A 24,585-nucleotide genomic window follows, 5' to 3' on the forward strand; every position below is an offset into this window, starting at 1 on the left:
TTGTTAAGTATTCCTGGGCTTTCAAGTAGCTTCATGGAGTTCCCTTTGAAAGTACTTCACCCTTTATACACATTGGATTCTTCTGCTGAAGAAAATTTAAATTTGTGCTCTAGCCAGTGGGATCTGCACAAAAAGTAGGAGCAATTGTATTACTAGACAACACAATGTGTGGTGAAAACTCATCTACTGGTTATCTGCTTGCTAATTTAATGAAGGATACAAGTAACTTGATCTTGATGATACAGAAGCAGAAGTACATTTTACTGCACTGGGCTATTGCACCTCAGATTCTGTCCTCACCACATCAAGAGTCTAACTTAATTTATATATGATTGTTTGAGTTGATTATATTACATGAATTAAGTAGCTTTGCCATAATATTCTACTCAGACTCCTGATTGTAGGGTTCACCACTCAAAGAATAAATGCATATTATTAGCATCTACTAATGAAACTAATTATTAGCATCCACCCTGAAACACACTAGTGAACACAGATTCCATTTAGTTTTGTAGTTCTGATGCTTAATATTCATAGGGGTTTGGGGGGAAGGCCAGAAGTGAGCATTAGATCATCTACTCTGACCTTATGTATGATATCTGCCATTGAATTTCAGCCAGTTGATGCCAACAACTTATTTTAGAGAGACAGAAAGATCAACAGCAGACTGTCTCTTTCTGTCCATTTGAATCGGTGCACAAACAGCCTTTTTAAAAATGTGCGTCCCTTTTCTGCTTGACTGTCTGGCTTCTAGTTATTATGGTTTATTAAATCTTTTCTTTGCTGAGATAAAAAAACCTTTAACACCAGGTAGTCGCTTCTCAAGGAAATACTTATGCAATGTGTTAAGTCACCTTTCAATCTTCTTTTTGACATGCTAAACAGATTAAGTTTTTAAGTCTCTTCCTCTAAGGCATTTTCTCTGCACTCAGTGATTTTTCGTTCTTTTCTCTGCCTGCTCGATTTGTTAAATGTGAACAGCAGTAGAATATGTAGTATTCCAACACTGCAGTCAGCAACATCACCCTGACAGATTAAGTCCCCACTTCTTTGTTTACAGTCAAGGATCAGATTACACTGAGGTTACAGTAAACTGGTTTTCTCTTACACATCCCTTTCAGGATTCCCCTGTCCATGACCAAGGACTGCAATTCATCTTTATAGATGTATAAAACATTGTTTCTTGAATATCTTCAGCCTGCTGTGTGATCCAACAAGACTGTTTTGTTATTATCACCAGTCTCCAGGTTGGCAGCAGTGTGTCTAAGGACTTTATCTAGAACAGCAATAGAAACGTTTAATAGCAGCATTCAGCTGCTCTCTGCAGAGCCCTGTTAGAAGCATCCTGATTTGATGATTCTATGTAAAAAGATATTCTGATATATGACAAGTAGCTGTTCTAGATCTACTTTATTGAAGCTACTTAATGTTAACTTATTAAAAAACCTGTTGTTGTATGAAAAAATGTGTCAAAAGATCGAGTTCATTGAATTTCCAGTTACCTTTATTCACCAAAACAGTACTCTCATCAAAAGCTGAATATTATCCATGTGAGTATATTATATCCCATATAATTCAAAAACCCTGAAGATTTTGATGAATTTTGAAACAGCTGTCATTGCCACCTGCCTCAATTTCACTAGGACATTTATGATTTTATGGTTGTCATCCCAATTTTTTAATGTGGAGCTTTGGGATGAAAATTGCCTATTTTTTCTTTTTTATACTCTCATCTACATTTCCTGAGCATAGTAAAAAACACTTAATGTTGCTTTGTTTCTCTTGTATTATGCTATATATTGTAATATTTAACAGAGAATTTCAGTCAGAAGAAAATAACAGGGAAAATACAAACAAAACCAATGTGCAAGCATAGCATGTGTGCATCTGTATCACCACAGTTTTTAGTCAAACATCCATTCAAGAGGTAGCCAGACAGATTTTGAAAGTAGCTCGCTGTACTTCCCTATTTTTTTCATTTTTAATGTTGAATATTCAAATAAAAATATGCCAAAATAACACTGGGTTTGCAAATAGAAATAAGCGTACAAGTAGGGAAATACTAACAGAAAAACCTCATGCATACTATTGTTTCCAGAAGTCTGCCACATTTAGATTGCATAGCAAGAAATTACATAGAAAGTCTGTAGAAAAGGCATCTTGCACCATTGGTATCTCAGTTTGTCCCAAATTCTGTTCAAGTGTCATATAAGGAATGAAACAGCAAAACCACACTGTATGATGCAAGGGTAAATTAAGATATATGTTCATGTGGAACACAGCTCAAATATGTTGCCTTGCCAATGTGGTATTTTTGAGTAATGAGATACCTCATAATGTCCCCAAAGAAGTGAAGGTGATAGTGGTCTTGTGAAAAGCTGTCAGTGGCACCAGTGAGCTGAAGTGCCTGCACTGCCTCATGTACCTGCAACAGTGTCACGTACTTGCTCCAGTGAGCTCAGGCTGTGCCACTGCTGGTGAACAATCCTGGAAGTATGTGCATCACATGAAAAATCAGTGGGAGGCATTGTTACTCCCATAGTATGGGAAATCCTGCAGAATTACCTGGCCAAATCAGATGGCCAGCAAAGAACTGATAAATAGCTGATCTTGTAATGATGTGTTACTTCTCTTGAAAGTAGTGCTAACATGAAATAGGTTGAGATACTTTTACCATGAGTCCTACAGGTTGGAGTGGATGAAATGTTTATGGCGGATCTGCCAGAGACCTTGATTTGACAAAAGAAACTAGTTCTGCATAGCATCTGAGTGACTGACATAGTAGGGTGGTGGAGATAAATCAGTGGAAATGGTCCTTGCCTAACATTACCAAGGAGCAGCACCAGAACCCAAGGTATAACACCAGAATGCACACTCCTGTACACATTGAATCAAACTGTGTCAACTACTGCTATGCATGTTGGTCATAGACATAGTGTTAACCTGAGTGTTGTGCAGTTGTTAATAGTAAAGTTACACTAGGTGGCATAATGTGTCACTATTTGCACTTCAAAGTGTCACAGAAAGCCAGAACAGCAATTATTCCTCACTGTAAGTTTTACCAAGCAACCTCCTTTAAGAAAGGAGAGGGCAAAGCAGCTGACCTTACTGGAGAGTGACAGTAGTAATCAGCTGATATACAACACCTATCACAGAAAAAAAACCCCAAAGTAACTGGCAAAAATCAAAATGGATGATCATCATTCCACTGGAATGAAAAAGTCTGTTCAAGCAGTTGTGGCTACCACATTACCCATTATTAGTAACCTAAATAAAAGTTCAGGAACAAATTTACAGAGGCCATAAAAGTTTGCTATTTACTTGATCCCACACAATATCCTAAGCCAGCTAAGTGAACTATGGTTTCTGAAAACAAGAAATCAACAACCAGAGAGAAAATCTAGACATATCAATCAGGAGCTGAAAGCTAAACAAAAGTAGGTGAGGAAAAAATCTTCCAGAGCAAAACTTTTGAGTAACTGTAAGCCTGATCTCAGAGGTCTACAGGTTAAGAACTTGTGCTAGATTTGTTGCAAGTAATTTAGCCAGTATCATATACAGATGACAATCTAACACTTAAAATAAGTTGTAATTTATGGGAAAACCCACAATGTATAATTGCTCAACTTTAATCACCTGTAAGAAAAAATTAGACCATAGTAAAAGTAATTCCTAAATGCGTTATGTGTAGCTAGTCAACTGAGATCATGTAGGGGTTTTCTGTACCCAGCATTTTGAACATCTAAAAACGTTGACTTTGTGCAGATACATGTATTGTCTGAGTTGCTGCTACAGAGGAAAAGAGAGATGTACTCTTCTGTTCTTACATATAAATTTGACTTGTTAATGGTCAGAATTTTTACTTCAAACTAACTCGAAATAATTTAAGACTAGAAAAATATTACTCCCTGTGTAAAGAAAAAAAAAATTACAGCATGCAAATCTGATAAAGGCTTTAAGGTCAGTATTTTGCCTAGTTCCACAAACTAGCGTTTAAGAGCAACACTCTTAAAGGCTGTTTCTAAATCTGGCTACCCAGCTGTATGTATTGCAGGAAGTCACTAAAACTTGGTAAAGTGATGTATCTGTCATGGTTTAACACCAGCCAGCAACTAAGTACCGTGCAGCACCTTGCTCACTGCCCCCCATGCCGCTCCCCACCCGCCCCCCCCCCCATCCCTCCCACCCCCCTGGTGGGATGGGGAGGAGGATCAGAAAAAAGGTAAACCCCTTGGTTTGAGATAAGACAATATAGTAATTGAAATAAAGTAAAAAAAAATAAATTAAAAAATAACAATTGCAATGAAGAGGAGAGGGAGAGAGAGGAATAAAACCCAAGGGAAAAAGAACAAACAAGTGATGCAGAACACAACTGCTCACCACCCACTGACCAATGCCCAGCCAGTCCCCCAGCAGCGATCAGTGGCCCCCAGCCATCTGCCCCCCAGTTTATATACTGAGCATGGCGTTCTACAGTATGGAATATCCCTCTGGCTAGTTCAGGTCAGCTGTCCTGGCTCTGCTCCAGCCCAGCTTCTCGTTCATCTCCTCACTGGCAGAGGATGTGAAAGTTGAAAAGTCCCTCATTTAGAGCAAGCCCTACTCAGCAACAACTAAACCATCAGTGTGTTATCAACGTTATTCTCATACTAAATCCAAAACGCAGCACTGTACCAGCTACTAAGAAGAAAATTCTACTCCAGCTGAAACCAGGACAATTTCAAAGTAACTTATCAAAAGTAGTAAAATTCTTAGGTGCCCTTCTTCTTGCCTGAGAATCAGTCTCAAGTAACCAGCTGAACCCCAAGGTTCAAGCAGAAACTTATATAGAGTTTTTTCAGGGCAACCCACAACAGGCAAGAGCTTCTTGCCTTGTTAACAATAAAATAATTGAGTACATTACCAATATTGTAGGTGGAAGGATTTTCCAGAACATACAATGGGTAACATTATTGACTTTCCCTTTCAGGAGAGGTGGGCACAGGGAAAGAAAAGATGTGGGAGGAAAACAAATTTGAACGCTCAACAGAGCTTAGCATACAAAGTAGCCACAGCTTTATTTAAGCCAAAACTATCCAGCAGCATATAGACTTCAAACTCTGAAATCAGGCTCTGAATTCTTCACTTATCATATGTTAAGGGAATTAAAAAGCCATGTCTTCAGATTTCTCTTCAGCAATTCTGCTCTTTTCTGTTATTGTCTACTACCATATTCTGTGGCTGTTGTGGTAGAGGGTTATAATTGTAGCAGTGACATTGCAGTTAAATAGAAACAGGTGATCTCTGTATGGGAGGCTTAACTGCTGTCAGCATGAAATTGTTTTGCCAGACTCTTAAAAGACTGTCAGTAAAGCCTACAAGATTAACATGCTTACATCCCACAGAACTGCCATAAGGACAGGACACCTACTTCTACAGGTTCCGTAGGAAAATTAACGTAATTTCTTTTGACTTAAAGATTAGATTTTTAAGTTTTAAAGGTAGTGCTGCAGTTCAAAAGTAGCAGGTATTATTCTGTGTTTCAGTAGTAATCGGCACAGAAATCAGAGTAAAATATGCAGGCACACTTGTCTTGAAGATTAGTTATCTACAGCAATGGAGGGAAGATAGATTGGCAAACAGTACCACATCCTCCTTAACCTGCACCATTCAGGTGTGACACCATCAGAAATGCACTCTTCAGTTTAATGCAGGCATAATAATGATGGGGCTTCAAGAATGAATCATTTGAGACTGACTGACTCAAAAGTGGAATAATGTGCAATATGTCTGTCACAGATATTATGTCAGCATAATTAAATTGGAAAATGTAATTAATCTAGCATCCCAGATAAATGTGTGTGGATAATTTTAAGTTACACCTGTCCAAAGGCAATGTAACAGCCTGCTAAACAGGGACGGTAAAGTATTTGCTCTTTGCATTGGTTTAAAAGTCTTTGCAAGGTGCTGTCAGTGGAGAATTAGGTGCACAGATTTACTTCAGTATCCTTTTGGGATGCTGCTAATTAATCTGTGACAGGTATGATTCATTGAAATATTTGTGAAGAGCAAATGTTTCTCAATAAGTTTAGTCCAGATCATCAGAAATGTGTACCTGAAGTTTAGTAAAGTGTCATACAGCATGGTACTCAATTTGCATTGTCCACAATCTAAAGGCGACTGGGATAAAGACCTTGAAATTTAAAAAAGTTAAAATGGTTAAAAATTTAACTGCCTTTCACTAGGGCAACAAGAACATCAAGTAAGTGTGTTAACTCTTTATATAGTTAAGGACAAAATAATTGTTTTAGATGGACAGAAATTAATACATATGATGTATAACTATGGTAGTGGCAGGTTGTAACGAAGTGTGACTTTCATAATACTTTTATTATGCTTTATCTGTACTCCCAGGTTTATCAATGGAAGGTTTCCTGATGCATTTGCCAGTATATGGAGCTTATTTCTTCTAATGTTTAACTTTCTAAGGGACTGCAGTTTTGTTGCTTGTTGGGAAAGGACCTGAAGTTCACTGCAATTATCTTTTGGATCCCTTATGTGTTGTAACTTTCCTATTACTTCTGGAATGGAAACTAGTATGTAATTACTGACAGCTAAAACTTTAAAATGCAGGTCAAACCAATATTTTGAAACAAAACCAGTGCAGGTGACAGTATGAGGTTAGGTCGGGTATGTTTGATAATCACAAGAACAATCTGTTCCAAGCTTCTTAACACAAAGGTATCTGCTACTGACTCTACAGAGCAGAGGTAAAGAAAAGGAAATGCTCCTTCCCAGTGAAGCAGAACTTGGAGCTGGAGCATTCAAGTTACAAAAAAACCTTCTTAACGATTTAGGGTGAGGCCACCTCTGAACCGAATTCAGCTTTCTCAGTCTTCTCAAATTTCCTGTGTAGATACATGGTACAGTTTAGAACACTGACCTTGGGTTTTTTAAAAGTGAGATATAATATACTGTAAATAGATTAAAAAAAAACCTTAAAAGTATATGTGAAATAACAACCAATGCAGTTCTACTGTCTGCAGACAAAATAAACTTTGTGTGCTAGTTTCCACATTTCAGAACAAGTTCTTGCACTTATTTAACTTCTAATGTTCCCTAGGACATCAATGTTTTAACATTTTATTTATATTACAAACCTTCTAACTTCTTGTCCTTAGTACCTCTCAACTGTATGGTAAAAAGATTACACCTTTCTTTTGACTGATGGGTCATTCAGGTTTGTGCTTTTCATATATATATATATATATATATGTATGTTGGGGGGATTTGGGAACCTAAGTAGTATCAGCCAAGTAGCCAAGATCTGTGCCCAACTGTTACGATTTCTAAGGCAAACCCATTTTACCTATTTACTGTGGGACTCCATCTAACTCTGGATGGAAGCATGTTTGAAGCTCAACTACTGAATAATGTGAGTGAGGCTTTGAAATTAATTTAAAACACCTTGCATTACCTTGGGCTTGCACTCATTTCAGTATAAGGCAGGTTTGGTATGAAGTCCATGTTCAGCCCTGTGCTTAGAAATACAGTGCAATATACTCACTGCAGCTATAGTTCAGTAGTTTTAGTATATTTTCCCTCATGGTTATTTTTGTTCTTCTTTCCTTTTTTTATATTATATTTTTTGTTCATAATGATAAACTGGTAAGCTCTTCTGAAAGTTAATCCCCTGTTAGCTTTGCATCTTCTATGCTAATCTCTTGTTAGCTTTGCTGCTTGTATTCTGAGAGCTGATTTGCATTCCCTAATCCAGAGCTGAATCTCTTTGCTCTGAGTACTTAAGTTTGTATGTATATGTATTTTTAAAATAATTAGCTGAAGGATCCTCCTCATAGAACTTAAAATAGATTGAAGATATTTTATATAAAGTGATGTTTAAATGGCTTGCAAGCCAACTAAGGTTTTTTTTCTGATTTATCTTTTCATCTGGGAACAGACAAACCATATGTTTATGATTTTTAAAATTAACTCTCAGCTCTAATTCTAGCGTAAGATTTTTGAGAAGCTTGCTTTAGTGCTTGTGAAAGGATTGCAGCAAAATTACAGGCATTCCTTCATCTGACTTTTGCAATTCTAGACATATTACTGTAAGGTAAGTAAGGCTGGGCTTGAGAATCTTCCTTTCCCTGGGGTCTTTGGGAGGCACAGATCTGCCACCCTCATTGTACTATAGCCATTTGTGCATCCAGAAAAAGAGATGTGACCACTTCAGCCACGCACTCAGATTACTTGGTTTGCAATCCAACATTTACAAACTAAAGCAGCTCTACGTTGCATAGCTAAACCAGGAGTGCCCAAAGATATCCAGGATTTCTGTCTCCTATCCTTACCTCCCCAGTGACTGTGACAATAAGACCTCTGTTGTATTAGGAACACCACAAAGACTATATAAATCTTAAAGCCAGATAAAATCCATTTTTTTCAAATGTCTATTTTGTTTCTGAGAATTCCGGCAACATAACTCCCAGTCACCTACTCCATAACATAAATTATGCACATTTTTATCATGATATATTTAGCATGGGGCCATAGAACATGAGAAAGGCTGTACTCGGAGCATGTAGCCTGATACCTGATCTTGAACAGTGAGCAGCAGTAAATGATCAGGGAAGAGTATAAAAGTGGACAACAAATGGTATTTCTGCTTTCCCTGAGATTGCCATAGTCAAAATTCAGTTTATAAGGAGAGACGGTCACTGCCAACTTGCTTTTTCCATGATTCTCCTGCAGGTGAAGAAGCTCAGCTCCCTGTACTGAAGTTGTTTCATGTATTTGATCATCCTGGTTCCTGTTCTGTTGAAACTCTTTAAGCTCCATTCTATCCTTTTTGAGCACCTCTTCAGTACTGTACTTTCTATTTCTAGTTTAGAATACTCTCCAAAATGGTCAAAACCCCAAACTTTTATAAAACTTTTGTAACCAAATATGAGAAATCTCCCTTATTCCATAGTTCTGTTTTACCTATATTGTGGATTTACCAATTTTTAACAGAGCATTATTGCTTAGTCACATTGAATTTCTAACAAAAGCTATTAAACAGCCATTATTCTCATTTGTAAATTTATGTAATGAATGATTCTAAGCTACATATTAAAATATCCCCCCCCCCCCCAATTTAAATAAATGCAGCCAGAGAAGATATTACTTTTTCTAATTGGCTGCCAAAAAAAGGGCATATTTACATTTGTTTGACACACCTGACTGTAAACAAATGTATTAAGACTAAGTGAACTCCACTTAGCTGGAACTTACATACAAAGGTATCTCATGGGATATGAGTCCATGTCAGGCAGAACACCACAGCACAGGACACAAGGCTGAAGATGGTGGATTGGTCATTAGGACTAGAAGTTATCATAAGCCTTTAAATGACTTTATGTGCAACAGAAATCATACTAAGAACAATAACAACCCAATCATCAATACCTTTGTGAAGGCAAACTTGGATGCATGACCTATGGGATTGTAACCCAGCTCTGACAGGCTGGAGGAATTGTCCTGGGAGTTTGCATGGCATCAGTCTGGTAACAGAAGAGAGGAAACCAGAAATCAAACCAATCATTTATTTCCTGTTTTACTTTACTGCATCTCTTTCCAAACATAATATTTGATTTCACAAGCTTGGTTTTTGACTATAATAAACTTACTTAGCTTCTACATCTGAGCATTCCAGATATTGTCAGTGATTTCAGGGGACTTGCCAAGTCACAGGAATTTCGCTCTTAGGAAGTGTCAGGTCTAAATGATGAGACTGATCTATTCTCATGAGCCCAGCACAAGGTCAGAATTCTCTACTGGCTTCTCAAGGCTCCAAAGGCCAACTGGACATTGGTATAACAGAGAACTATTTAGGGAGAAGTACCTTTCAAGATAAACTATTAGCTAAAGTCTCACTGCACTGCAGTAGAACAGTGAGGCTGTTGGTAGAACATTTGGCAGACTGCTTGAAGAAAATAACAACTTAGGTCATGACCTAACATGAAGTTTATTATGTTCAAGTGCTAGGTGGACTACGATATAGAAAAGCTGGCCAGCATTGCCTTTGATGCCCATTACATAATGAAATGATAACAGAATGGGTACTGTTGTAACATTGCCATGAGGTCTTTTTATGTTTTCTTCCTTCCCCCAAGTTACTTCAGTTTGTCTAGTTATTTATCTCATTAATACATAATTTTCGGGTCATTCATGATTTCTGAATGTTCATTTTTATCTGTGGCTGCATCCACAGCCATATGTGCTGGCCTGTCAGATATAAACTGGTAGCTGCAATTAGTTATGCTACAGCAGTAACAATGGTGGAGGCAGAGGTCGTACCTTATAACACTCCCGAATTGTAACTCTTCATACATGAAACTGTAAGTGGTACTAGCAGAAACACTGTTGTTTTCTAAGGAATGTAACAGTCTGAACAAACTTTTCTTCCATTAAATTTATCTAGAGGGAAGAAATGCCTCCTTCCACGCAACTACAACAAAGACATACAACCATTCACTTTTGCTGTCACTATCACAAGTCCTGAATGTATCAATTTAGTATGCTCCTGTTATGCAGTTTTCTTACTTCATTGCACTGACTGCAGAGCAGACATATATCCAAATATTTTCTTTCAAAACCCTCTGACATGTGGAAGCTCCTCCAGGCCAGCACGGCACTGAGACCCTATAGCACACACAGCTAATAGCTGTAAAGCCAAATTAGCTCATGTGTTCTCACACCACTTGCGCCACTGTGCTTAGATCCAATGCACAGAAAATCAGCACTTTACTGGGTTTGCATGGCAAGGTTTTAGTAGTGGGGGGACTACAGGGGTGGCTTCTGTGAGAAGCTGCTAGAAGCTTCCCCTGTGTGTAATAGAGCAAATGCCAGCCGGCTCAAAGATGGACCTGCCACTGACCAAGGCCAAGCCATCAGTGATGGTGGTAGTACTGCTGTGGTAACATGTTTCAGAAGGGGGAAAAAAGCCTTTGTAACTGCAGTCAGAGGAGAGGAGTGAGAAAATGTGAGAGCAGCCACTCTGCAGACACCCAGGTCAGTGCAGAAGGAGGGGCAGGAGGTGCTCTGAGTGCTACAGCAAATTCCCCTGCAGCCCGTGGCGAGGACCATGGCAAGGCAGGCTGTGCCCCTGCAGCCCATGGAGGTTAATGGTGGAGCAGATATCCACCTGCAGCCCATGGAGGACACCTCAGTAGAGCAGGTGGATGCCTGAAGGAGACTGTGACCCCATGGGAAGCTGGCACTGGATCAGGCTCCTGTCAGACCCTGTGGACCCATGGAGAGAGGAACTCTAGTGTGGTCTGGAGCACATTTGCTGACAGGACTTATGACCCCATGGGGGACCCACACTGGTGCAGTTTGTGAATAACTGCAGCCCATGGGAAAGAATCACGCTGGAGAAGTTAATGGAGGACTGTCTCCCTTGGGAGGGACCCCACGATGGAGCAGGGGCAGGGCATGAGGACCCTCCCCTGAAAGGGAAGGAGCAGCAGAGACAGCATGTGATGGACTGACCGCAGCCCCATTCCTCGTGTCCCTGTGGCTGCTGTTGGGGAGGAGGCAGAGAAACTGGAGTAGTTAAGCCCGGGAAGAAGGGTTGTGGGGAAGGTGTGTTAAGATTTGGTTTAATTTCTCAATATCCTATTGTGATTTGATTAGTAGTAAGCTAAATTAATTTCCTCAAGTTGAGTCTGTTTTGCCCATGATGGTAATTGGTGAATGATCTTTCCCTGTCCGTATTTTGACCCACGAGCCTTTCATTATATTTTCTCTCCCCTGTTCAGTTGAGGAGGGTAGTGATAGAGCAGCTTTGGTGGGCACCTGCTGTCCAGCCAGGGTGAATCCACCACAAGCGTTCAGATGTTTTACACTTGCAGTGCAGATACGTTCTTTCAATACAATGCTGACTTGGCTCTTACAGGTGTTTTTTCAAAGAAAAATGACCAAAAAGGTCAAAAAATATGAATATACCTCATGACACTGGAGGTAGTAACACAGACAGCAGATTAGTTTATTGGACTATTTAGAAGTTACACTTCTTATATTTTGATGTGTACTAGGAAATATATTATTGAGGGAAAAGATAATTTTTTATCATTGTATCAATTAGACTGCTGGGATTAATTTTTCAAGAGGTTCTATCCTTTTCATGCTTATATAACCCTAAATTGTGACTACACCAGCATACTAATACAAAGCTGAAGAGCACTCGCATTTCATATTTTTTTGAATATCCCCTAATTGGGAGAGATGATTCAATCTACGATTCCCATTAAAGAGTTTATTAAAGAATGTAATTCATTTGCCATGATAACACAAGCATGACATGACAGTTACCTCTAAGACCAGTCAAGAAATGAAGTGAGTTGTTTGCTTAAAAATTAAGTCAGAGTCCTTGTTTATACAGCAAAAGGTTATTGCAACACTATTCTGTAGTGCTGTATTTTTGCTGATTAATTTGCTTCACAGTGTATGGTGATACATTCATCTGCTGACATAAGATTCATAGTCCATCTTTTAATTAAATTGTTAAAGAATGATGGAGGATACTTGATTGTGAGAATACTGATTATATTTTATTACTTTCAGTCCACCTTTAAAACTTCAGATATAAAAGCTGATTTGAAGCCTATGACCATTTAAAGTATATCGCCTTTTTTGGGTTTTAATCCCAACACACCTTTTCTGCACAGTTAGCATATTCTTCTTATACTCTTTTTAGATGTTAAGTACCTATGAAAATCATATACTAAGTTATATATAAGCAGAAATAAAGAATATAGTTATTTTGGTACCAGGCATATGTTCTTGGGAATAATTGTTTCATTCAAGCAATTTTACCTATTGATATCAATTAAAAAATCATCACAGTGTAAATGGTAGATATGAAACATATTACTCTTGTCTGTGCTAATTTTTATCATGAACAAAGATCTCAAGAACTTAAGCATATTGATTCTGTAGGACTGGTGATCATACCCAAATCATGGCAGGTCTTTCTATTTTATCACTCTCTACAACTACCTAACAGCAGGTTGCAGCAAGGTGGGTATCAGTCTCTTCTTGCAGATAACAAGCAATACGACAAGAGGAAATGGCCCTAAGTTGCACCTGGGGAGGTTTGAATTGGATATTTGGAAAAATTTCTTCACCAAAAGGGTTGTCAAGCACTGGAACAAGCTGCCCAGGGATGTGGCTGAGCCACCATCCCTGGAGGTATTTAAAAGATGTGTAGACGTGGTGCTTAGGGACATGGTTTAGTGATGGACTTGGCATTGTTAGGTTTATGGTTGGACTCGATGATCTTAAGAGTCTTTTCTAACCTAAATGATTCTATTATTCTTTGATTGACTGAGTTTTGGAAAAGGAAGGAACAGTAGTTGTTCCTTTTTGTAGTTCTGTTTGCTTTAGACCATCTGGATAAAATTTGTTGTATCACAGATTCTGTCCTCTGGATTCCATCTATACAACAGTACATATAAACTTCAACTGCTTGGCAAGAAACTTGTAAGCAATATGTAGTGAACAAACATATCTAAAAAGATTTGTAAACTGAGGCAAATTTTAAGAAATTATGACTACAATATGAGTGAAACAAAACAAGTCCAACAACTTTTGCATGACTAAGGTGGGGAGTGGTACTGCCCATACCAGGAACCCCTGTTGCCTGGCAAAGGTGGAAATGAAAAAGATAATCAGGCATCCTCTTGGGACACTCCTGATTCAAACCATAGCCCAAGCGGAACAGTACCATTGTAACCAAAAAACACCGACCTGGAGAAGGGCTAGGATGGAATTTGATGAATGACTAAAGCCAATCATCTCTTACCCTATAAACAGTGGTCCTAAGTGAGACCCTTTGAGCTCTCCTAGAATGCAGCAAGCTGCAACCACCACCTCCCTGAGTGGGACACTGCTCAGGGCTCACGACTCTCAAGTTTGTGATACTAGGGGAACTGCTGCCAACAGCTGATGACAGAGCCTGGGCTGATACCTCTGCTTCTCAAGACTCAACCCTTCACTCATTGAGAAATGTAAAGGTATTCGATGTGACTATTTCACTGAACTCAAGAACTTTTAGTAGGCTGTACATTTGTACATGTATCTCTTATACACCTATTACTTTGTGTTTGTGTGCATGCGTGTGTATGAATTGATTTAGATACCTCAACAACTCTAATACAGTATGTGTTATCATTTCAGACCCGTAATGAAATCATTGTTATAATTGAACTAAATCCTATTCAATCACTTTGTAAATGTTAATTTAATTGATGATTAGATGCTGCTAAAATTTTGTGATCAACCTTAAACTATGAATAATCCCCTAGATATAATCTGTTGTTGAAGTTTGAGACTAGAATTGGGTCTAGCTGCCCCTAAACTCTAGAGTTTAGAAAGCAAGGGCATCCATTCTGAACCTGGTGACTCAATGGTAGAGTCTCCTTTTGTCCTACTCTTTATATCTTTTGCATTAGACATAAACTGTTGACCACTCTGAGCCTAAAACTGAATTTAGCTGCACCTAAACTCTACCAGAGTTTGAGAAAGCAAGGCTGTTCACTCCTCATGACTCAGTGCTAGTGTCTCCTTTACAACTTTGATCCCTGTATAAATTATTTTGGTTTTGATTTTTCTTTGTGTGTTCTAACCATGTATTAATTAATGAGTGAACCTTGCCATTGAACTTTGTGAAGTCTCACTCCCACAAACTCACGTTAAAACCATTTTGCTCATACATTTGATAGTTAATTCTTTAAGCAATTTAACCAAAACCACTCATTTGTGACAGGGGGGCAGTACTAATTAAGTTTATGAAGTTCACAAGATGCAGATTGACAGTTCTTACAGGTACTATAATTTCTTTTTTCTTTAAGACATCATCTGAAACCATATTAGGGAAACAGAAGGATGTAGTGAAAAAGTTGTCTATCAGTCCCATGACTTCACAGACTAGAAGGGGAATTAGAGTAAAGGCAGATTCTTCTCACTGCCCACTAGGCTTCTGATACCGTATTCCCTCTATTCCCTCTAATACAGCAATATAGGTAAGCTTTAAAATACATGTAAATTAAATGTTAAAATTTTATCTGTAGGTAGGAGAGAAGACTGCCTTGTGATAGCTTGAAAAACTTGTTCAGTGGAGAAAACCTCTTTTTCTTAGTATGAGCATTAAATAGCTTGCAACATCCAAATAACACTGAAACGATTTCAGAATGATAAAAATGAAGTGCTGCTGGGAGATATTCATAGCCTGTAAACTAAGCTGCCATCCCAATAGTATCATCTACTAGTCATCCCATTTGGAGAACCTCTCCTGAAGGCAAAATTTCAAGAGGGTCACTAAGGCCTGTCTCCAGTGAAATTGATGAGTTTTTAATGAAATAAATAGGTGTCAGCAAAAATCTCTTCCATATTAAATACAAAGTAGGAGACATACCAGTAGTTTAAAATGCGTGATATTTCAGGTACATTAGTATTTAAAGTAATAATAGCTAGAAGCCTAGGAAATTCAGTGTCATTTTCTACCCACAGTAAGTTAGAATTGCTTTCTGTGAGGAATAAATATCCATAGGGATGCAAAAGAAGTCATTAAGAAAATGATAATATTTTACTCTGATTATTTTAGGTCGTTAAAATGTTTCCATTACCTTCACTTATCAGATGTTTAAAATTATCCTCATATGCTTGATGAATACCATAATTTACATATTTATGTTGTTGCTTACTTTATTAAGTAAAATATTTAAGATAGTTAAACTTACAAAATCCTTTTCCTCTGAAAATGTCATATGCAAAAAGCTTCAATATACATGCCTATTTTTGTTATGCTGAAGAGATACACATTACCCTAATTTACCATGTTTTGATTTTGTATTGCTAGAACCATTTGAATTTTCTAGACCACAGGGAGAGCTATTGAAAGCTGGAACGTATTGTTTTAACTAAACTTATTGTTTTGGTTAGAACAATAAACAGCACAGAGGAGTTTCTTATAGGGCAGAAGACAGCTTGCTCTTTGAAGAACTCTGGGTTTTTTTCTAGGATCTTTAAAGAGGTTCATACATTGCCTATCCATCCATGGCCTAGCTATCTCTCACAAACTGAGTCTAGGGCCCTTTATCATATTTTCATCCACCACATACTCTCTAGAGAAAATTTGATCTTTTATACTCACACAAAAAAGCCTGAAAGTGATGAGTACTAAAAAGGGGCAATTAAAATTTTGTGCTATCATCATTCACCTAAGAATAAGAGTATGCTTAGGTGAATGAACATTAATTCCATGTTAATATCATTCTTTAAGAGATTGTTTATGACTGAAATGTTGCTATTGAAGCAAACTCTGTAATGGTTTATTTAAAGAGACTAAAAAATTATTTTTAGTTTCATCTGATCTTATCACCTTTACAGATTAAAAATTGTTTTGACTATCAACAATAAATTAAACAATATGCAGCACTCCTTGAATTATATTCTTTTGACTAATCAAACATTAATTCGGTCTTCTATGAAAAGTACACAATCTGAGCTAGTTTTTAACAGAAATATTTAATATCTTCAAGTAAAACAGCTTTTCAATACTCTCTTAAATGAATTATTATTGGAACAAATCAAACCTTAGTCTGTGCAATAAAAAGACTCATTATTGATGCAGAAATAATGTATGTTTCTCTTAACTTTCCTAGAGAAGAAATAACTAGCATTCTCAGAAGTGTCATTTTTATTTGAACCTTTCCATAGGGAGACATGTAAAAGATACTGTTACTGAAAGCACCACCTGTGCTGCTTGACTTGGGATTTTTTCATACTCCTCTCTTTTCATTTGCTAATGAAATATTCATACCTAAGACTAGTAAGTATTTCACATGTCCTTAATTTTGATGGTCCTTAAGATGTAGTAAAAAAGGAGCTGTGAGTTTGGTGTGCTGTGGCACATCCCTAAATTATCTTCCAGCATGACAGTTATAAAGATAGTAATTGAAATGTTTTTTTTCAATACAATAATTTTTTAGAATTTTTGAACACTCTGTCCCTCAATATATTCCTGTGTTCCTCATAGGTCCTATACCAACTACAGATTTACTATGGCAAGAAAAAGCTCCTATTCTAGGGAACCATTAGGAAATGCAAGGTTCAGGGTTGTCACGGAAGTAATTGCAGTGACTGTACTTCAAAATGCAGACCACTTCCCATTAATTCACCCAAAGTGTTACATTTATCTATTATGTTTCCATGAATGACGCTCATTTGTCCCAACTTCTACCAACCAACAGTTTTAAGTCTACTCTTAATTACGCTGCATATAGTGTCAATGAAAATAAGCACTCTCAAAGAGTGATTCATCTGACACCCCCCCCAAAATGTTATCTACAATAGTTGGTACCTTTGATTAGTTTAGAAAAAATTAACTTATACAGAGTTAGGTGACATGAATCCACCCTATATCCCTGGCAGGGATCACTTTGACATTCATGTCATGCCTGTTGGTGTTCAAGAAGCATTTGGACAATGCTCTTATGTACATGATTTAACATTTAGGTCCCCCTGTTGAGTCAGCAGTTGGAATTGAAGAGCTTCATGGGTCCCTTCCAACTCTTCTATGATTCATGTAAAACATTGACTTTGGTCTTGATTTTAGAGTAAGGTATTAAAATGTATGACCAATTTCACATCCTTTTTTATAATCGAATGCCAAAAACGGTGTTTTCATACAAAGTAACATAGCTGTTGAGAGGCAAATGGGTTATGGTCACACTTTTAAAAATTACAGGTGTCCATTGGAATAGTTTTTAAGTTTTATTTGCCAACAATGGAAAATTTTAAGAAGCTTTTCAGCCCAGATGTTCATGAGCAAGAATGACAGTTAATCCAAAGGTTAAGTATATAGCTTTCACCATCCTTCCAACCTATTTAAGCTATTGAATATGCAAATTCCTCAAAGACAAAATAAAATGTAAATTTTCAATTAATTTAAAATTTATATGAATTTGAAGTTGTTACAGAGTAGCTAAAAACCATATTAGTTATTTGCATAGCATATAATTTTGCATTTCATTGTGGAACTGAAACATTTTTTCTAAATGTTTTGGTTTTCACATTCCCAACCCAAGATTGTCACAATTGGATATTGTTGATGTATGTCTGCAACTTTTTTTCAAGGTTGAAAATATTTCTTTGTTATAGATGATACACCAGTACTTACAGATAAAGTAACTTTTAGAATAGGATTAGCCAAAAACATGTTAAACAACCAAAGCAAAACAAGGTTTTTAACAAAGCTAAGAAAACTAAATCCAAATCCAGTCAAAATACAACTATGAAGGCAAAGATCCAATTATACATTTATCCATAATAAAAAATTGTTTTGCTAATTTAGTCTTTAAGTACATATATGCCCAGAAAAAGATAAGCACACTGCACTGAAGCTGTCTCAATAGATAAAAGCTGTTTGCCTACAAATTTTTATTGCATGTACTAACTTATCAGCACTATGTGTTATTTACCTACCTGTCACATTTTTTCCAGCCTCCTCCATTTCTTTATGAAACGTTTCTTTTGGAGTCCCAAGAGATACTTGCACAGTGTTTCTTAGTGTCTGACAGTTTGAACAGTCCCAGGAAGTCTAAATGTCCTCTCCTTGTTGCTTATACACCCATCTCCCTATGCTACAGCTATACTGCAACAGCCTGGGAGTTGTTAACAAGGGTCAGGATCCCTAACCATATCTGATTGTGTTTTATCAATATGGGTGCAAAATTAGACAAATCCATAGTGCAATCTGAGCTTTGGTCCTGCTCTCAAATATAAAGAACACCTGTTGCTGATATAGACATATATATAATCTACGTATACACATATCTTTAAATACAATAGGTACTAAAAAAATTCTTGGTTATGCTTAGATTGCTATTTTAGTTTTCCTGAATATATGGATTATTCTACCCTGTGAGTCTGTGTATCTAAGATAACATGCAATGCATTCATCATAATAATATGAAATTAATTTATGAACAAATGAAAAGGAAAGTTTGCAAACCAAAATAATTTTAAACATAGTGTTAATGTATATGGACATTTTTTTTTCTGTACTTCAATTCCATCTAGTAATTTTTTGTAGAATATTTCTTGGAATTTTAATTGTAGTCAGTGAAATAGGACAACAGAAAAAATTACATCACTTGAATCGTATACATAAATAAGAAATTTACTAAAATACAATGTAATGAAAAATACCAAAGTGAAGATGGTACGAGGTTTTTAATCAATCTGGTTTCATAGCACTTATCTTTTATATCAGGGGTATAAAGCATGCTAATAAAATTTATGCACAACAGCAAACACAGCATGCTTTATTGCAAGTACTATAGCTGTATTCCCAAGGACAGGATCGGTGCCTTGTTCAGGAAGGAAAGATTATGAAAAAAATGTTAGTGTGGTTTCAATTTAAGAAGGCATTTTTTTCTGTGTCACCAGCCTGGCCCACTATTGTCTTTCTTCTGTTTACGAAAAAAAAAAACCACCCACCAACACCAACAACCAAACCCCACCAACAACCAAACCAAACCAAACCAAACCAAACCTAACCTAACCAAAAAAACCCAAAAATGACAACAAAAAAAGAGAATGTAATGTTCATTCTGTAAACTGGTAAGCTTGGATGGCTGACAGGTAGCTAGGTAGTTTTATCTTCTTTACTGAGAGTAAACAAGGTCCAGAACAGGAATCAGCAACTGTTATACTACTGCCAACTATACACCATGAGCAGATCTTTTTTGAATGGCACACAAATGTGCGATGACAGACCCCAAGAGGCTCAGTATCTTGAAAATCACATCTGTAAGAGGTAACTGTCCTATTACCAACAAATTGATTAATGGCAACTTCTATCTATGGGAGGCAGCATCTCCCAGCAACCCTTAAGTTTTGTTTTGTATGCTTCATCTTTAACAAGAGAAAGAAAAAATATAACTCAGTACACCACCCTTCAGATCTCACTTGGACGTGATGTGGCTCGTTGGTTGCAGAGAGATCAATGGGGCATGAATGAAAAAGAGCTCCCTGAAGGCTGATGGCTGAAAGCCAGAAAAGAAGGTATCTTTGCATTTGATTGTAGGAGTAAATTCATCTTTCAACATTAAAGTTTGTAAATTCTGACCTGTGACTGTTAAATATCCAATATAAAAGTAGTAAAAGATTGTCCTTAAGAAACTATGTTTGTCCCCAGGTTTGTAATCTTTTCTCTTGAAAGTAACCCTTGCTACTGCCTTTGACACTTTTTATCACAACCTACACATCATACTCGTGTCAAGAACAGAATTATACTAATATGGATTGCTTTCCAAGCCAATTACCTCTAAAAATTTCAGATACAGGAATTAGAACAGAAGTCTGAATTTCTTGCAGAAAGTTCTAACGCATTATTTATTTTGATCCCAAATCACAGTGAAATTCTCCTATTTTCACATCCTTGAAATTTTAATGAAGAAACATCAAAATATTTTAGCATCATTATTTAAAGGAAACACATTAGCATTCCCCCAGGTAAGATGTTTCATCATAGCTTAATAAAATGACCAAATTTCTTCATTTCAGGTCAGTTCAATATTGAATTGTACTTAACAAATGCAATTCCTTTTTCCATGAAGCTGTAGCATACAAGCCTCATTGACCTTTCTCTCATAGGCTGGTATCATAATTAAACATTCCAGTTATGGCCTTGATAAAAACCAAAACCACACTACTGAATGGATGTGCAGTTTTAAAGGATGTAACGCTCTACTCCTGCAGAAAATATTGGGGGGCTGTGGAATTTTTTTCCAATAGAAAAAAAAGTCAAAGAAAAATATCCTAAAGAAAACTAATGGCAATTCAAAGTAGCAGATGATAACTTACAACCAGAGCAGTAACTTTTTTTTTTTTTTTTTCCTTCATATGGCTGGATATGGCTGTCTAACTCATATAATTCTTCTGTCAGGATTTGACTGTCTATAACAAAGATCAGGTTTAAATTTAAGGGGATTACTTAAAAAGTTCCACCTATAAACCTTTGGATAATTATATTAAACTTTTTGGTTCTATGAGAGATGGTTTTTCTCACTCATGAATACAAATTAAATAACATACAAAGAATAACCTCATTACAAGAAAAAAAAAGGTAAGCAGGTATGTATGCAAGATAAGAATAATTCTTAGAGTATTACTAAAATGCTTTTGAACAGTTCATTTTTTTTGTTTTTTCTTCTAGGGAACTGCATTTGGATCCTAGTACCAAAAAATGTTCTATTTTTCTAAGGTCTGGCACATTTACATAGGTATTTGGGCCAGATATATGCAGACTATTACAAATACAAACTCTCTTCATAATTTTATGACAGAACTAACTCAACAGAGATAACTCTTGATAACAGTAACACAACAAATGTCAAACAATCAGATTTCATATAAACCTTCCCATTAATCTCTCCTTCTCCAGCACTGCACTTCTTTTCCAGGCTTAAACTCCTTCCTCTGTCATTCCTTGAGGAAAGAAGGAAAGGGATGTTTTCCTTTCACTTCAGGCATTCCTTATCAGGTTCATATTCATATATGTCATGATTAAGCTATCTATGCCTGTATATAGTACCTATGAGGCTAGTTCTATCAGCATAGACTTCAGATAGCCTCAGAGTACAAAATACATAGGAAAATACTTTACCATTGCAGTTTCACTGGGTCACTTGTTGTATAATACATCCCAGTTATTGCATCAGCTGTGTGAAGTCTTCTTTATCCAGTGAGCTAGGGAAAAAATAATAATAATAAAAAAAATAGGCTATGAAAGTTTTGATTTATATGAAACTGGTTAGTAATCTGATCAGAAAAGAAGTAAAGCTCTCCATGTTGCTGTTTCCTGCTTGGGGTCAGGGCTTCAGGTGCCCAAAAATGGAGACTTTTGATTCAAAATAAATGTAAGGATTTTGACAGAGCTGCACTGTGCCAAAGAAATTTCTTAGTCTTTTCTAGGGAAAGAAGAATTCCAGTGGTTTCCACATTCTCAGTATTTTTAATGCTCTTTTCATGCAGTGAAAACATGAAAGGTCCATGGTTTTGTAGGCTCAAGGGACCAACAGTTTTACAAACAGGGTTCCAATGAAATCACCTTGGATTCAGCAAGAGTGGCCTGAGATTTTTTAATTAAATGTTATTTCTTTAGCACATTAATTAAGATATGCCTCTCTTGTTCCAGTGGAAAGTTTCTATTAAATTCTTAGCTCCCAAATGAAGAGGAGGGAAAAAGGTCTTTTTTAAAGCACACCACTCTGATTCATAGGTATATCCCGTCTCTACACAGCAAAGATCTGTGTTAGAAAACTCTGCAATCCACAATAATGATAGCTCTTTTTATTTTATTCTTTTTCTAACCACTTACTATCATTGTCCTCATTTTTGGAGAGGAGCAGGGAGGCAGATACCATGGGTGGCCTGCAATACTATGTTCACACTATGTTCACTAGGTCACTTAGCTTATTATATAGTTAATGACAGAAATTACTTAGTAGTGACTAGCATAGTATAGGCGTACTGATAGTGGGAATACTGACCCACTTTTTGTCACAGTCACGTTGAAGCATTTGTACTAATACAAATAAAATAAGAGAAAGGCTATCTTGGAAGTGTATGCTTCTCAAGTAAATGGCTTTGTCTTGCTTCCTGGTAAGTTGTTCCTGCTGTTCCTTTTTAGCCACATTCTAGAAGTGTGTATTAGAATATTTGTAAGTGGATGTTTTAGAACAGATAGGGGGGTTTCTAGGTGATAAAAAGGCAAGTTCAATTAAAAGCCCTATTCTTATCTGAAAAAACACTCCGCCTATCTGACGTTAATGGAAACTCAGAGATTAATGGCAGCACAAGGGTTTCCATAGCTGAAATAGGATGTCTCCCTCCTTAGTTTACAAAAAAAGACAGAAAAGATGATTTCCTCCCTTTCTTACCTAGCTCATGTTGGGGTGGATAGGTCTACATGCTCCAGAAGACACTGGAACTCCAAGACCATGGAACACATAAGGAAAAAACAAAGCTTCTCAACATCTAAACCTCCTACATTCACTTCACTTTTCCATATGACCCTCTTCCTGTGTCCTGTCCTCTTTTCCACTTCCTTCTGCTTTCTGTCTTTCTATTTCATGATTATTATTGTCCATTGACAGTCAGAATTTGATGGGTATGTATAACAGAGGGTCTGAACTCTCTTGCACTTAAGACACTTGGATCAGTCTTAAGTGTCTGGTAGATTATATGAACATGATCTACAATTCCTATGGATATAAGTAACTTCTGAAAGGCACATTGCAAGTGTAATTTAAGGGAACATAATGGCCTGTTTCATGTTTTTTAAATGCTTAGTGGTAAGATGTCAGCAGCAATATCAAATTAGTACCTGATATTATCATAAAAATGCTATCTAAAAATTCTGTGCCCAAAATACAACAGGTGATTTTGAACACCCCCTCAGCGCCTCAGCTTTCTATTTTATTCTAATGCTTTGAGTCTAGAATTTGTCATAACTTTCCCGAGCGATACAGCAAAATCTCTGAAGAAATGAATAGTTCTAACTTCTGAGTCTGCAGCCCAGATGTGAGTAAATAACTAATGTAGCATAAGGTATTTGGAATTCTAGGGGAAAAAAAGAAGAAAAAATTAAGTATACGCTCATTAATTTGACATTACCTAGCCTGTGCACCGCAATGTGTACTTTCGTGGAATAAATACGCAATCACTGAAGACTGTATCATGAACGATAGTACCAAATTAAAGCTGCGTGGTTAATGCTCTGGGAATTAAATTCACAAATGAATCGTATTAGTGATTACATTTAGCATTATTTTCTGCAGAGGCTTTCTGTGTGTATAGTGAAATCTGACAAGCGTATGCATGCGAACGTGTAGAAAAAAAGGGTCGTTAATTTTCATTTCTTTTTACAGTCTTGATTTACAATTGCACATTGTTCTTCAGGTAGCTGTGGTGGGGAATGTGGAGCACCAGGTAGAGCTGCTCACTGCAACCCCAGGTGGGCACCACCTCTCAGGGGACCCCCACCACCTCTGGGGCCACAACCTTGGTACATCGCACTGCCCCTGACAAAGCCGACCGCAAGCCTCCATCTCACATCACCTGCACGTAGGGCTGAGGGGCTGATCGCCTGCCAGGTACCCAGCACCGAGGCCTGCCTCACTCACCACCCCCGGGCGAGGCCCGCGGCCGCCGTCGCAATGGCGTCGAGCCGCCCCCGCGGGCACGCGGCGAGGCGAGCGGGAGAACTGCATTTCCCAGGAGCCACCGCGCCCCGGGGCGCTGCCATTGGCCGGCGCCACCGCCCAATCAGCGGGGAGGAGGTGGGCAGCGGTGCCGCAGGTGCCCGCCGGCGGAGGCGAGCGGCCGGGCGGCGGGGGGAACATGGCGCTGGGCACCGGGGCGCGGCGGCGGCTGATGATGATGCATCTGCCGGCCGGGAGCGGCTTCCTCCTCCTCCTGCTGCTGCTGCTCCTCCTCTGCGGCCAGCTCGGGGGAGGACAAAAAAAGAAGGAGGTAGAGATGTTCTCTTCT

At 37.7% G+C, this 24,585-nt stretch overlaps 1 protein-coding gene across 1 annotated transcript in view; it reads left to right on the forward strand.

Moving 5' to 3' along the window:
- The first annotated feature begins 555 nt into the window (after nt 1–555).
- TUSC3 (tumor suppressor candidate 3) overlaps nt 556–24,585 on the forward strand; it is a 161,958-nt gene continuing 137,928 nt past the window's right edge. Inside the window, exon 1 of the mRNA XM_080373911.1 lies at nt 556–24,567. Within this exon, the coding sequence (XP_080230037.1) occupies nt 24,436–24,567 (132 nt within the window). The 5' untranslated portion in view covers nt 556–24,435. The remainder of the gene's footprint in view (nt 24,568–24,585) is intronic.

This window comes from Falco punctatus (genome assembly GCF_963210335.1).
Source record: "Falco punctatus genome assembly, chromosome: 1".
NCBI lineage: Eukaryota > Metazoa > Chordata > Aves > Falconiformes > Falconidae > Falco > Falco punctatus.